Source organism: Trichoderma citrinoviride, assembly GCF_003025115.1.
Source record: "Trichoderma citrinoviride strain TUCIM 6016 unplaced genomic scaffold BBK36scaffold_15, whole genome shotgun sequence".
Taxonomy (NCBI): Eukaryota; Fungi; Ascomycota; class Sordariomycetes; order Hypocreales; family Hypocreaceae; genus Trichoderma; species Trichoderma citrinoviride.
The window spans coordinates 85593-98313 of record NW_020194723.1 but is presented as its reverse complement, the minus strand read 5'-3'; the positions used below and the strand labels follow the sequence as shown (position 1 = coordinate 98313).

General features: G+C 51.3%; 4 protein-coding genes across 4 annotated transcripts; 2 read left to right on the top strand and 2 right to left on the bottom strand.

Moving 5' to 3' along the window:
- Positions 1 to 151: 151 nt before the first annotated feature.
- On the bottom strand, positions 152 to 4291 carry BBK36DRAFT_1128308 (hypothetical protein; the record flags this gene model as incomplete). Its single annotated transcript, XM_024891601.1, has 3 exons — positions 152 to 938; positions 996 to 1778; positions 3108 to 4291. The coding sequence occupies 3 exons, from the start codon at positions 4289 to 4291 to the stop codon at positions 152 to 154; spliced, it is 2754 nt and encodes a 917-aa protein (XP_024746101.1).
- Positions 4292 to 5019: 728 nt separating this feature from the next.
- Positions 5020 to 6279, bottom strand: BBK36DRAFT_1127829 (hypothetical protein; the record flags this gene model as incomplete). The annotated part of the gene is made up of 2 exons (XM_024891559.1): positions 5020 to 5816; positions 5874 to 6279. The coding sequence occupies 2 exons, from the start codon at positions 6277 to 6279 to the stop codon at positions 5020 to 5022; spliced, it is 1203 nt and encodes a 400-aa protein (XP_024746100.1).
- Positions 6280 to 7351: 1072 nt separating this feature from the next.
- Positions 7352 to 10424, top strand: BBK36DRAFT_1172077 (purine and uridine phosphorylase; the record flags this gene model as incomplete). Its single annotated transcript, XM_024895675.1, has 3 exons — positions 7352 to 10149; positions 10180 to 10263; positions 10400 to 10424. The coding sequence occupies 3 exons, from the start codon at positions 7352 to 7354 to the stop codon at positions 10422 to 10424; spliced, it is 2907 nt and encodes a 968-aa protein (XP_024746099.1).
- Positions 10425 to 11614: 1190 nt separating this feature from the next.
- Positions 11615 to 12563, top strand: BBK36DRAFT_1128171 (hypothetical protein; the record flags this gene model as incomplete). Its single annotated transcript, XM_024891586.1, has 3 exons — positions 11615 to 11644; positions 11711 to 12158; positions 12229 to 12563. 3 exons carry the CDS (start codon positions 11615 to 11617, stop codon positions 12561 to 12563), a joined length of 813 nt encoding a protein of 270 aa, XP_024746098.1.
- Between the last annotated feature and the right edge of the window lie 158 nt (positions 12564 to 12721).

Below are 12721 nucleotides of genomic sequence, written 5' to 3'. Positions count from 1 at the left end.
AGAAGTCCGTTATTCTCCGACTATTACGGGCGAAAGGGGAAAGTATATTCCGATAACTGCATTATTTGACATAGGTAGGTATATAGAGCTATTTTGCCTCTTCTCGAGGGGGTTACAGAAGATACAGCCAACGAAAAAGAAGAAGAGAAAGCTAAACCTTTGACCTGTGCAGGACGTCGTCCACAATGCCGAGATAATCTTGGGACCTATAAGGCACAAAGACGTCTTTGACCCCCAAGCCCCCTTTCCTTTTCGCTTTCAATCCCATATCCTTCATCAAAAGATCAATGAAATGCTGAATCCCGCTGCCCGCGCTTGGTTCTTGAGACAAGTTCTTCCGAAGCGAGTACGCATTGACCTTTGCAATTTCATAGTCTATGTCTTCCTTGCTCTTTGGAATCCCCAGTTCGACGAGGTTCTCGAGCCAGCAGATTGCCCATAGAGCTGAGACTTCGCTGAGGATGTGGGTTTGGATGCTGACGAGGTATCCTAGGAAAATGAGAGAGCGATCATTTGCTGCGGCAAGAGACGAGGGCAGCATGTACCGATATAGACGGTATGGCGTCAAGGGGTCCGGGGTCCGGGGTCCAGGTGAATCTTTCAGAATTGGCAGAAGCGACAGGATATCTTGGTCGGCTCTCTCATGAAGCTTTTTCCAATATTGGGTTGAGTTTGCGTCTTCGAGTGCCGTAGGTTTCCGCAAGCCCAAGGAAAGCCCCTGGGCAGGTTCAAAGAGCATATCTTCAGGTGTCCAGCCTGTACCAAAGACCAAGGCCTGGCAGGGGATAGTTTCTCCGTTAGAGAGATGCACAGTCTGATCTTGAGCTGTGGTAATGCGTGCTCGATGAACTGTGATGAGGCCATCCGGCTTGCTCAGCTCTGGAATGAACTTGGGACAGCTATGCAAAGCAGCTCCACCAACTGGCGAGAACAAGGCACTACACGACGTCAGTCATAGGAACGACACGAGAACCTTCAAAGGCAGCTTGACTCACCTATCACCTTCAGGCAGCAACTTCTCCCTATTCTCATCCGTCATGCCCGCATAAACCGCCCCCGACCTCGTCTTCTTCGCCGCAAACGCCCAAAACTTGCCAATGAGCCACGTGCCCAGCCTATTCTTGCCGCTGTAGAAGAACCGCCCAAAGAAGGTGTCGACGCTGAAGATGCTGACGGAAAAGACGTCCTTCCATCGCCCGACGAACTGGCCGACGTGGAAGCCCCATTTCAGCCGCGTGTTGAACAGCATGTTGGGGCCGTTGCCCTTGTCGCTGATGATCCAGTGGACTTTCTTGCCAGCTTCTATGCAGAGATTTACGGCGTCGATGGCTGACTTTCCGCCTCCGTAGATGGCGACTGTCTCGACGTCTTTGCCGAGGAGGGCTTCGTGCTGCTGCCCGATGTCTTTGGTGTGCAGCACCAGTCCGCTGAACTCAGAGCTCTTGACATCAGGGTATTTCGGATTGTTAAAGTTCCCCGTGGCCACAATCAGCTTGTCGCAGTCAAGGGACTCTGAAACTGGTTTCCCATGAGGGCTCGTAGTTTGCGTTTCAACCGTCCACCCCTTTTCCGACGGCGAACGGCGAATATGCGTGACTCGGCATGAAAACTTGCACCGCTCCAGAAGATGAAATTTTCTTGCATACTCATGCAAATACTCGTGCACCTTGATGCCAGGCAGCTCATCCCAGTTCTTGAGCCCAACGACTTCGGACATGGGCAGGTCGCTAAAGTCGAATAATCCCACAGGGCCATCCGCTATGAAACCTGGGTAGCATCTTGCCTTGGACCACACACCACCCACTGTAGCTTCTGCATCAAGAATCGTCAATGATATAGAGGGATTCACTTGAAGATATCTGTACTATATTAGCAGGGCTTGGTAGATACTTGTTGCAGTCTTTCCATAGAGCTTCCGTACGTTTTCGCTGCCGCCAGTCCAGCCCAGCCTGTCTCCGAGTTAGCGATTGTTGATTACTATGATTGTTTATGGGCTCAACAACCTGCTCCAATGATAATCACTCTTTTCGGCTGATTGATGTGTCCGGCCATGGCCCGGTTCAAGCTCAACATTCGGCTTCCAACTGTCGGAGGCGGCTAGGTTTCTGCCAAAGGAGGGAAAAGCTACTACAACTTCATTTCAAGACATGCACAACCTTTAACGGACCCCAGGTTATAAAGACGAAACAATGAGATTGAAGAATCAGCCGATACCAACTCTAGCGGTCCCTAAAGATGGACAAGGAGATTGCAAGAGTAAGATACACGTAAGCATCAACCCTGAGCTATCTCTTGGATATTCCGCGTATGAATGGTTGACAACATATCCCTAGGTATATTGAGTCTGACGCACAATCTAACCTGTCATGATTCCACACTCATTTGTGGAACCGTACTTTCGTCTAGGAGTTTGATATAGTCTCCTTGTTCGCTTCTACATATGCAACCTGTCGATAAATAGGTAGTTGGTTCAAAGGCTTTCGGATTAGCTCCGGGTATGGTGCGATATGTGAGGCTTAGAACGTTGCCAATTTGGACTATTGTCTTTGACAAACAAAAGAGGGGGGTTGGTAACTGCGTGGAGGAATTTTCTAGGACTCAAAGCCTAAAGGACGACCTGATGCTGACGGAGGGACTATCAAGTTTGGCTATCCGGCATCCTAGCAAGTCTTCATACTAGGCTCAAATTCTATCGTCTGATGCTGCTAAGAAGCTCATTTCCTGCTACTATTAGCGCTGACTATCCAACATAGGTGCTGGATAGGCCCTCTATAATACGAAGACGGAAGATACATGTACATATAAAGCAGTGTCCGAGTATGAGAGAGGATTCAGAGAAGAGCCAGGATAAAAGTCAATTGATGTCAACCTGCCAACTACTCAAAACACAGTCTGGGTCAAAATCAGCATGATCTTCTGGCCAAAAGGTAACATCATCAAGGTCGGCTACAGTCCACACAACAAAAGTATCCAGTCATGCCGACTTGAGCCCCAGCCTCCAGCAAGCGCCTGTTCTCTACGGTATCCGTTTCAAATCACAACCGTCTCTCAGCTTGAATCCAGCAGATATGGGTTCAATCTTGTCAATCAACATCCAGTAGCCCGACCGTGGCTGAAATGTGTCGTGCGGGCCTCCCTCTTCGCTCGCCGTTGGCTTCACTCCGATCAGTCCTGCTATTGCTGTTGTATGGTAGCAGATGTCGGCTTCGTGATCCAAGACCGTTACTGGTACTTCGGTCGCAGCTCGTGGAACATCCTTGGCGCGAATGATGGGAAATGGAACATCGTCAATGACAAATCGCTTCCTGTCGACATGTTTTCCATCCCAGGTCTTTCCAGCCTCGTCGACCTGCTTTATCATCCTGCCCTCCTCGTCCCAACGACAAAAGGCCGTGATCCAACCTGAAAGAGTCTCGATTGAGCCAGAGCCTTCTGCACCGGCATGATGAACCGCCCTCATCCAAAAGTCTTTGGTTGTCTGCAGATCTGGCTGATCAAACGTCTTAATCATCTTCTCTACCACTTTGGTGAGAAGCCTGCTCCAGACTGCAAGGTCTCCGCCGTAGATCGCGATCTTTGCCACCTTTTCGAGAAGTTTGACCCAATCTGCTCTCACGCCAAGCAGCGTGACACTGGGAAAACCGCATCCGCCCCTCGCAATAAATTCAAAGTATGCCTTTGTAGTTGCCATCATGACTAGAGTGGTTGTCGTAATATCCTCGCTGGTTGTGGTGGAGAAATTTGGCAGTATCCAAGACGTGAGTTCAGCATCGACAACGTTCGCTTGAATCAAGTCCTTGAACGCTTGGGCAATCTCGCTGAAGTCAACAGATAAAGGGCTGCTCGCGCCGGTATCTACAACCAGCTGCTTCTTGCCTTCGTGATTGACGAAGAATCGCCTCATTTCTTCAGCATGGCCGTTGACGTAGAAGCTGAACTGAACCATGGTAGCAAGCCATACATCATCAGGGCGCAGCACGAGGTGAAGGTCCTGCTGAAAGGCACGGATAATCCCATCAACAAAACCGTTGTTGTACGACACCAAAGAACCGTCTTTCTCATCTATGTCACTGAAAGACTGAAGAAGCACCTTGCGAGACTCCGGTCCGGGTGCCTTGTTGCTGCTTGAGAAAGGGTCCAGTCTGAGTGTAGTCCAAGCTTTGGAAGCATACTGAAGCAGTTGAGCAGACGAGGTCGACAGCTGGTCCTTGTTGGCACCGACGATGTCTGGATTCGGCCTGGTCACGATGTGTGCGCCGAACTGACTCTTCAAGGCATCAAAAGCCTCCATAATATCCGGACGTTAACTGACAGAAGAAGACTGAAGATGAGGTGTTGGTCGGATGAATGACTTGTAAACTCAAGATCACAACAGGGTTGGATATAAAGGTGAAATGATGGAAGCAAACATATGTCGGGGAGGCGGTATATATAAGGTTTAGTCATGTAACACATGTTGATGAATGCCCAACTATCCCAACCCTGCCTTACACTTCTCATTGGTATATCCACGGCAAGTCACCCCAACCAAACTTAATTGGCTAGCTGGAGGTGACTTCATGATTGGTGAGAGATACGGCAGCTTCCTTTGGCTCTGCAAGATTCATGTCTCTTCGCCGACCACCCAACATCACGGCAACTATTTAATGACCTGTCTCTACCCGGCAGCTCGCAGCCCTCTCCCGTGTTATCGAAGCGGTGAGGCATTCACATCACACGGGTGCTCGAAGCATCTAAGCTCTTGATTCCCTTGTGCTCAAGGAATAAGGTAGTGAGGGGTAAACGAAGAGAAGGGAAACCTACAGATAATGGTTACTACCTTGCGGTGTGGGAGAGAAGATATCCAGAGTTGCATCAAATGTAATGAGTGCCAACAGCATCTCACCATTTCTCCTATTTTACGATGGTTAGGTATCTCTGTTACTCTTATCAGAGCTACTTCTTCTACGCAACTATCTCGTAAACCCAGAATATAGCTTCTTATCGTGTTCAAGTCTGTATACAACGTGAAACTACATTTCATATCTCATAAACTAACCCAAGAGTTGGATCAACGCTTCCATTGCAGAGCGAGTCCCAGCCCTGCGTATACTCTTCCATTCCCTTGCCCCAACGCAGCTTGAACCCCTTGACAGCCCCCGTTTCCTTGAAACGCCTCCATTCACGCTGGAAATTCTCAAAGTAGGGCGCCGTCTTATCAATCTCCATGGCAGCATCCCGCAGGCCGGAAGCATTGCACAAAACGACGTTGCTCCCTGGTACTTCTGTCAGAGCGCCCAGCTTGGATCCTCCCCCCTGAGGATCGCCGCCAACAAGAAGAACATTGACGCGCTTACACACACGCACGAAGATGTTATGCAAGTCCTCGTCAATCGTGCCTCTCCCTGCGAAATTGACAAGCACAACCTTGGTGTCGGCATCCAGACCAAGCCTGGCCGCGATGTGCCCATCCGTAATACTGGGGGCGTCTGCATACAGCATCACTTCGTCAAACAGGCCGGTGCCCTCGGTGAAGCTGCGGGATGCGGCCGAACCAACCGCCGCAACCTTGCGAGGCTGTTGTTCGACGGGCCTTGATTGACGCAGCTGATATGCGAATGAGAGTGCGGTCTTGCCCGATGCGCCGAGCATCACCACCACGGCATTTGCAAGATCGGCATCGTCTGAGCTCCAGGGAAGTGGGAGGCCCAGAGGATGCGTCCGCTTTTCTGGTTCCCAGGCAAAGGTGTATCGGTTCAACAAGTAGCTCGTCTCAAAGAAAGGCAGCATGACCGAGTCCAAGCCTCGGGAGGGCTTGTCTGCCATTAAGTCTGTCTCTGGAGGAGACGGCAGATATCGGTTGTATATCTTCATTTGCTTGGCTCTCCGCTCACTCGTCTCCAGAACATGGCCGGTTTCATCCTCAACGGCTACCTGGAGCGTCTCGGGATAGTCTCCGATGGGGAGGTAGCCATACAGCTTGGTCCCAACGGGCACCTTGTCGTTTTGGCTCTCTGTCACTTCGCAGTAGCCCCAGGCCGAGACGCGGCCGTATTTGGAAGCGTCATTGTAGGGTGCGGGCAGAGACGGAACCGCAGCCCAGACATCCCACCAGCCAAGGAGGTGGCCAAGTCGAGCGTAGGTGAAATTGTTGGTCGTGCTGGAGATGATGCGGCTGCGGATGCGGATTTGGCCAGCTGCTAGCCGAGGTAGAGGGTATGCATCATGGAGAGTGACCAGATGTTGCTTCGTATAGTCTGCCTTTTCCAAGATCTGGATTTGAGGAGCTGGAGAAGTCATGTTGAATGTCAGGGTAACTGGACAAGGGAATTGCGAGCTTCTCTGTACTGAGCAATGGGATGATCACGGTGAGGGGAGGCCGTTCTTATGAATGCGCACATCATCTCCGCTTACTGGGCGCACACTGTCGGGCCGCGGCGGCTAATAGGCGATGCGTGAGATCTCGGTGTGACTCAATAGTAAGCAGAAGGATGAGGGACGTTTGGATGGCAATCGGTTGGTCATATCGTTAGATGGAGCACCATATTGGTTCGATGTGGTTACATCTTCATTCAGATAATGCTACGCAGTCAGGATCCTAAGCTCAATATAATCGAAGCTCATCGACTTGATAGTTTTTTATTATCTTAAACACTGCTTCAAGCTTGACTACAGCTATGCTGAAGAGCCACTTTCTACTTTAGAAGCCATGTCTCGCATTAAAAACCACAAGGTAGTTGTCAATCAGTTTCAATGAGCGGCTTGGAACATCGCAGTATACTTCATTTCTCACTTGCAGTAGGCTTCTGCAAATAGGTACTGCTAGCCGACATGTCGCCCAGTCACGACAACGGCGGCATGTATCAGTCCTTTACATGTTATATAAGGTAGTCCTAATATGGATCTCGATCATCCTCGGTCTGGGAACAGAAAGCTTACTCGATCAGTCAATATTACACATACCTCTCATATCAGCTCTTCCGACCGTGAACGTTTCCGATACGGTCATCTGGTACAGAATTTCGAGAAAGTTTACACACAAACAACTTGCCCGCCAAGCTGTTGCTGCAGCTACCATGCGTAAGGCCTACAATCAGCAGGGCGGGGTTGTCGCTTCATAATTGGTTCACCTTCCTTCGGGCTTCAATCCTCCGCGTGGTATGGCGGCGAGATTTGCTATACCAACCTGAAGATACACTCATCGACTTCGCCCGGCCATCGTAATCAAGTTTATGTGCTGCCAGAGCCGTGGTGAGAGAGCTGCTCATCAGCTAAGTCGACGGGCCTCAACCAACAAGCAAGCCCATCAGATACAACGACCGGCCGGGATCCTTGATGCCCAAGCAGAAAGAAACAGAATCAAATCTTCATCATGTCATCACGACCTTCGTGCCGCGAAGACTTTGAAGTCGCCATCATCTGTGCGTTGCCGCTCGAGTACGACGCCGTTGCTCTCCTCTTCGACGAGTTCTGGGATGAAGACGGCGATCCATATAAGAGGGCGGCCGGAGACCCTAACGTCTATACGACGGGTCGTATGGGCAAGCATGATGTTGTGCTTGCGCTTTTGCCTCACATGGGCAAGATCAACGCCGCCTCTGCGGCCGCTCACATGCGGACAAGCTATCGAGGTCTGAGGCTCGTGATTCTCGCAGGAATCTGTGGCGGCGTGCCCTACAATGGCCGAGAAGAGATTCTGCTAGGCGATGTTGTGATCAGCAAGTCTCTTGTTCAATACGACTTTGGCAGGAGATATCCCGATAAGTTTTCACGCAAAGACACCGTCCAAGACAATCTCAGAAAAAATGACAGAAACATCAGCAGCCTTTTGGCGATATTCGACACAGTCAACGGCCGAGATAAGCTTCGAGACAAGACCTCCCATTTCCTCAAGCAGCTCCAGGAAAGGGCTCTAGATCATCAAGCCAAGTATGAGTATCCTGGGATATCCGAAGATAGGCAATTCGAATCGAGCTATCGTCACAAGCACCGCGATTCGGCGACTTGCATCTGCAGCAAGTGTCATGGGAGAAACGACCCGGCATGCGATAAGGCGCTTGGCTTGTCGTGCGATGAGCTGGGATGCAATGGGGAATACCTGGTTCCGAGGAAGCGACTCAGGGTGCAAGACGAGCACGACAAGCAAGACAAGGCGACAACGCCGGCCATTCACATTGGGACCGTTGCGTCAGGTGATACGGTGATGAAGTCGGGAGAAGACCGCGACAGAATCGCCAGGGAAGAAGGCGTTATTGCGTTTGAGATGGAAGGGGCCGGTGTGTGGGAGGAAATACCATGCATCGTGGTCAAGGGCGTGTGCGACTATGCCGATTGCCACAAGGACAAGAAGTGGCAGGACTTTGCGGCAGCAACGGCGGCATCTGCTTCCAAGGCTATTCTCGAACGATATATCCAAACGGATAGAGGGGAACGGCCCATCCAATTGGAGAGAGACAGTGTCCGGCTTGATGATGAACCACCAGAGTCTCATTTTCTGGTCCCCTTTGGACGTAACCAGGATTTTGTTGGGAGACAGAGCATCCTGTCAGAGCTCGTGGAAAAGATTCGACCAAGCGCAAACAAGGATGACTGCCAAAGAACCGCTCTTGAAGGCCTTGGAGGAGTTGGCAAGACGCAGCTTGCGATAGAGGCTTCATATCTCATCCGTAACGAGCATCCCGACTGCTCCGTCTTCTGGGTGCCGGCCTTGGACGCGGCCAGTTTTGAGTCTGCCTATCGCGATATTGGCAAACATCTCAAGGTCAAGAATATCGATGACAATGGCGCCGACGTCAAGCAGCTCGTCAAGGCTGCTTTATCCGAAGAGAGCAGTGGCAGCTGGCTCTTAGTTGTCGATAACGCGGATGATGTCACGCTGCTTTTTGGCGCTGCTGGACTCTCAGCCCATATGCCATTCAGTCGGAGAGGTTCGATTCTCTTCACGACACGAAATCACGAGGCAGCGGTGCGGCTCGACATTCCGTCAAGGAACATTATCCATGTCGTCGAAATGGGACAAGATGAGGCCTTGAGCCTGCTGCAGCACGGCTTGACAGAGAGCCAGACAAGCAACACAGAGGCTACAAAGAGATTGCTTGACTTGCTCGCAAACTTACCGCTGGCCATTCGACAGGCTTCGGCATACATGGCGGCGAAGTACATCTCCACCGTTGAATACCTGGGGCTCTGTGAGTCGGACGATAAAGACATGATTGACCTACTCAGCCGAGATTTCGAGGATCGACATCGATATAGGGAGGTTCAAAATCCCGTGGCCACAACGTGGCTAATCTCGTTCAACCAAATATTGAAACACAACCCGCTGGCAGCGGAATACCTCAAGTTTATGAGCATGCTGGCGGAGAAGGGTATTCCCAAGTCTTTTCTGCCCCCAGCCAAAGCTATCGACGCCATAGACGCAATTGGCACGCTCAAGGCATATGCGTTTATTGCGCAGCGGGAGGGGTGTGACTCCTTTGATATGCATCGCCTTGTGCGACTAGCCATGCGAAACTGGCTGGAAAAAGAAGGGCAACTGAAGCAGTGCACGAGATCCGCCATCCGTCGGCTTAACCAAGTGTTTCCGTTCCCAACTAGCCTTTATGAAATGGGCACCTGGGTGGGCCTTCTAACGCATGCCCGGGCTGTCCTAAAGCTTGTAGACGAGTCCGCGGGCGACAGAGAAGAAGCATACATGTACCTTTTCAGAAAGGTGATGTTTGGGAATTGTGTGGAAACCCGAGATGAGCCAACAGAGCGGATGAGTTGGCAGGTGATCGACTTCTGGGAGAAGACGTTTGGCAAAACTCATCCATCCACACTGTCCAACAGAGATGTGGTTGCGCTCATACTTGTTTCAGCAGAGAGACTTGAAGAGGCGGAGAAAATACAGCGACAAACACTCGAACTTCGTAAGGAACTTGTGGGCGAACATCATCCTAGTACACTGGTCACGATGAACAGCATCGCAAAATTATTGGCTGATCAACGCAAGCCGAAGGAGGCAGAGAAAATGTTCCGCCAGTTGCACGAGCTTCATGTCAAGGTGCTAGGTGAAGGTCATCCGCGCACACTGATCAACATGGACAACCTCGCGACGATCCTTCGTCTACTCGGTCACGATGAAGAGGCACAAAACGTACAGAGGCAAGTCATTGAGCTTCGTGAGAAGTCGCTCGGCAAGAATTATCCGGATATAAGTTCCAAGGCAGCTTGCCACGCTGTTACAACGAATGCCCTTGGGCAAGACGAGGAGGCGGAGAAGGCACTTCAGGAGCTCCTAGAGTTCCGCGAGGAGGCATGGAGCGGATATATGCGGCTAACGACATCCTTATGGAGGACTTTTAGGCGAGAATTAGAGATATCCTTGCGGCGTGAATACGTGCACAATGAGAAGCTGCTGGACCAATGCCTGCTCCAGGCTGGATGTGCTCGGGAACATTTAAACCGCTTGAAAGCATGGGCAAGCAACGACTCATCGCCCATTCGAAACGTTTTCCAATCTCGACAGCCGTTAGAGACACAGAGCAACGATGAGCGAACACAACTTTAACAGGCCGAAACAGGAAGGTTTAGTTTCGGCGGATATATCAGGAGCTTTGTATGGAGGCTAAGACAAGCAGACACATTGTATCCCTCCCTTCTCTCAGACGAGGTACTAGTAGCAACCACCAGAGAGCAGACACTGTTCAGGAATCGAACCCACCTATTAGTAGCCAGCTAACAACCCTCCCGGGCCTTTCATCTGCTTCCTTTCTTCCTCTTCAGCGAAGCCACCAGAGAACGCATCGAAAAGTCCGCTTCATCCACGCCACAGCCTGCGCCATCTGACAGAAAACCCAAGCCACCACAAGACGAAGTCATCATGACTAATTGGTCCCTTTCTCCCGAGAAAGCACAAACAAGACGGGCAAAAAGAAGAAGAAAAAAAAATGGAAATCCAAGAAGAATAAAATCATAAAATCCCAACCCAATCACACGGCTCCTCGGCCTCCGGATCGGTAACCCCGCCTACCCAAACAAGACAAGCGTCCCCCGGAACACCCGTCAAACCCGCCACTAGCGCAAAGTCGCTTCCGTCATAGCCCTACGTCATACGTCATCGATGGCCAAACTGCGTCAAGGGTCGCGTGTGCCAAGAAAAAGGGATACGCATGTGTGTTGTGCCTTTGCTTGCGCTTCCACGTGTTTTAGTAAGACGGAGGACGGAGGTGCCATGGTACGTTATGTAGCATGATGGGTTAATTGGGGGGAGATGGGATGAGTGAATACTTGCAGAAGCTCGCGGAAGAAGCAGGATTGCACTACAAATCGCAGGTACACACTAGAACCCGGGCACAAGCAGTGGTCCGCTCTCCGTGCTTTTTCGGCTTGGTAGTACTTGTAGCTCGCTCTCCTGATAATCGCGGCTTTTCCTTTCTCTTCATTTTCTTCTTCTTCATTCCCAGGCCCTCGTTTATTGTTTTCCGTCACAGCGCTTATTCACTCTCCAGTAGTTGATATACACCAGAGCAAACTGTCCGCTGTAGCCTCATCCTCCAATCCCTCATAGAAGACGAGAACCAACCCCAACCCAGCCAGCCCAGCCCAGCCCAGCCAGCCACAAACGAAACAACAAGATACCAGCCAAACCGCCATGGCTGCCAGAGGCTTCGTATCCTACTGGGTAAGGCACCCCGAACCCAAGACAACACCGAAAGCCACTTGCTAACCAAACGCGCAAACCCCCCAGATCCTCCCCGTCATCTCCAGCCTCGTCTGGTGCGGCATGCTCCTCGGCCTGCTCCTCTACTGGGTCGTCGACACCAACACAACCCACTACTCGTGGATGGGAAGCGACGACCAGATCGCCTTCATCAGCGACATCGGCGCCAGCAAGCTAAAGCCCCTCTTCATCGCCGGCTCCGCCGTCACCACCGTCTTCCTCGACCTCGCCTTCGCCTCGGAGCGCTGGCTGCGGCACAACGGCCGCCTCGTGCCCAACACCACCGTCAAGGAAAAGGTCCTGGCCGTCGTCAGCATCGTCTTCGCCATCATCGGCACCGCCGGCCTGATCCTCCTGTCCATCTTTGACACGCACCACCACCACAAGGCGCACGACATCTTCCTCCTGCTCTTCATTGCCGGCTACCTCATTTCCGCCGTCTTTATCTGCTGGGAGTACTACGATCTGGGTCTATGTAAGTTTACCAATGAAAATGATATCCTACAAGTCAGCACCAGAATGCTCATACATATGTCCTCCTACAGACAACCGCCAGCACCGCATCCTCAAAATCTCCTTCTACATCAAGCTCACCTTCGTCATCGTCGAGTTCGTCCTCGCCATCGTCTTCGTCGCCACCAACTGGAGCGACAACGAAAACGTCGCCGCCGTCTTCGAGTGGGTCATCGCCTTCATCTTCACATTCTACATCCTCTCCTTCGTCGTCGACCTCCTGCCCGCCATCCGCACCAAGCCCGTCACCGCGCGCTTCACAAAGCACCACGAGCACGAGATGGAGTCGGCAAACAATAGCCAGGACGGCGACTACAACAACGACTACACCGACAACCGGGAGATTAACCGATATGACTTTCGATGAATGAGTTGCATGAGCTGAGTAGAGAACAGCGGAACTCTTTCCTACGTTTACGCTTTTTACGTCTGGTTTGGTTTTTTGTTTATTTTCGCGAGTGTACGAGTGACGAAGAGGGGAAAGAAAACGGAGTTCAGAAGCATCCAACAGGGCGTTCAACGGAG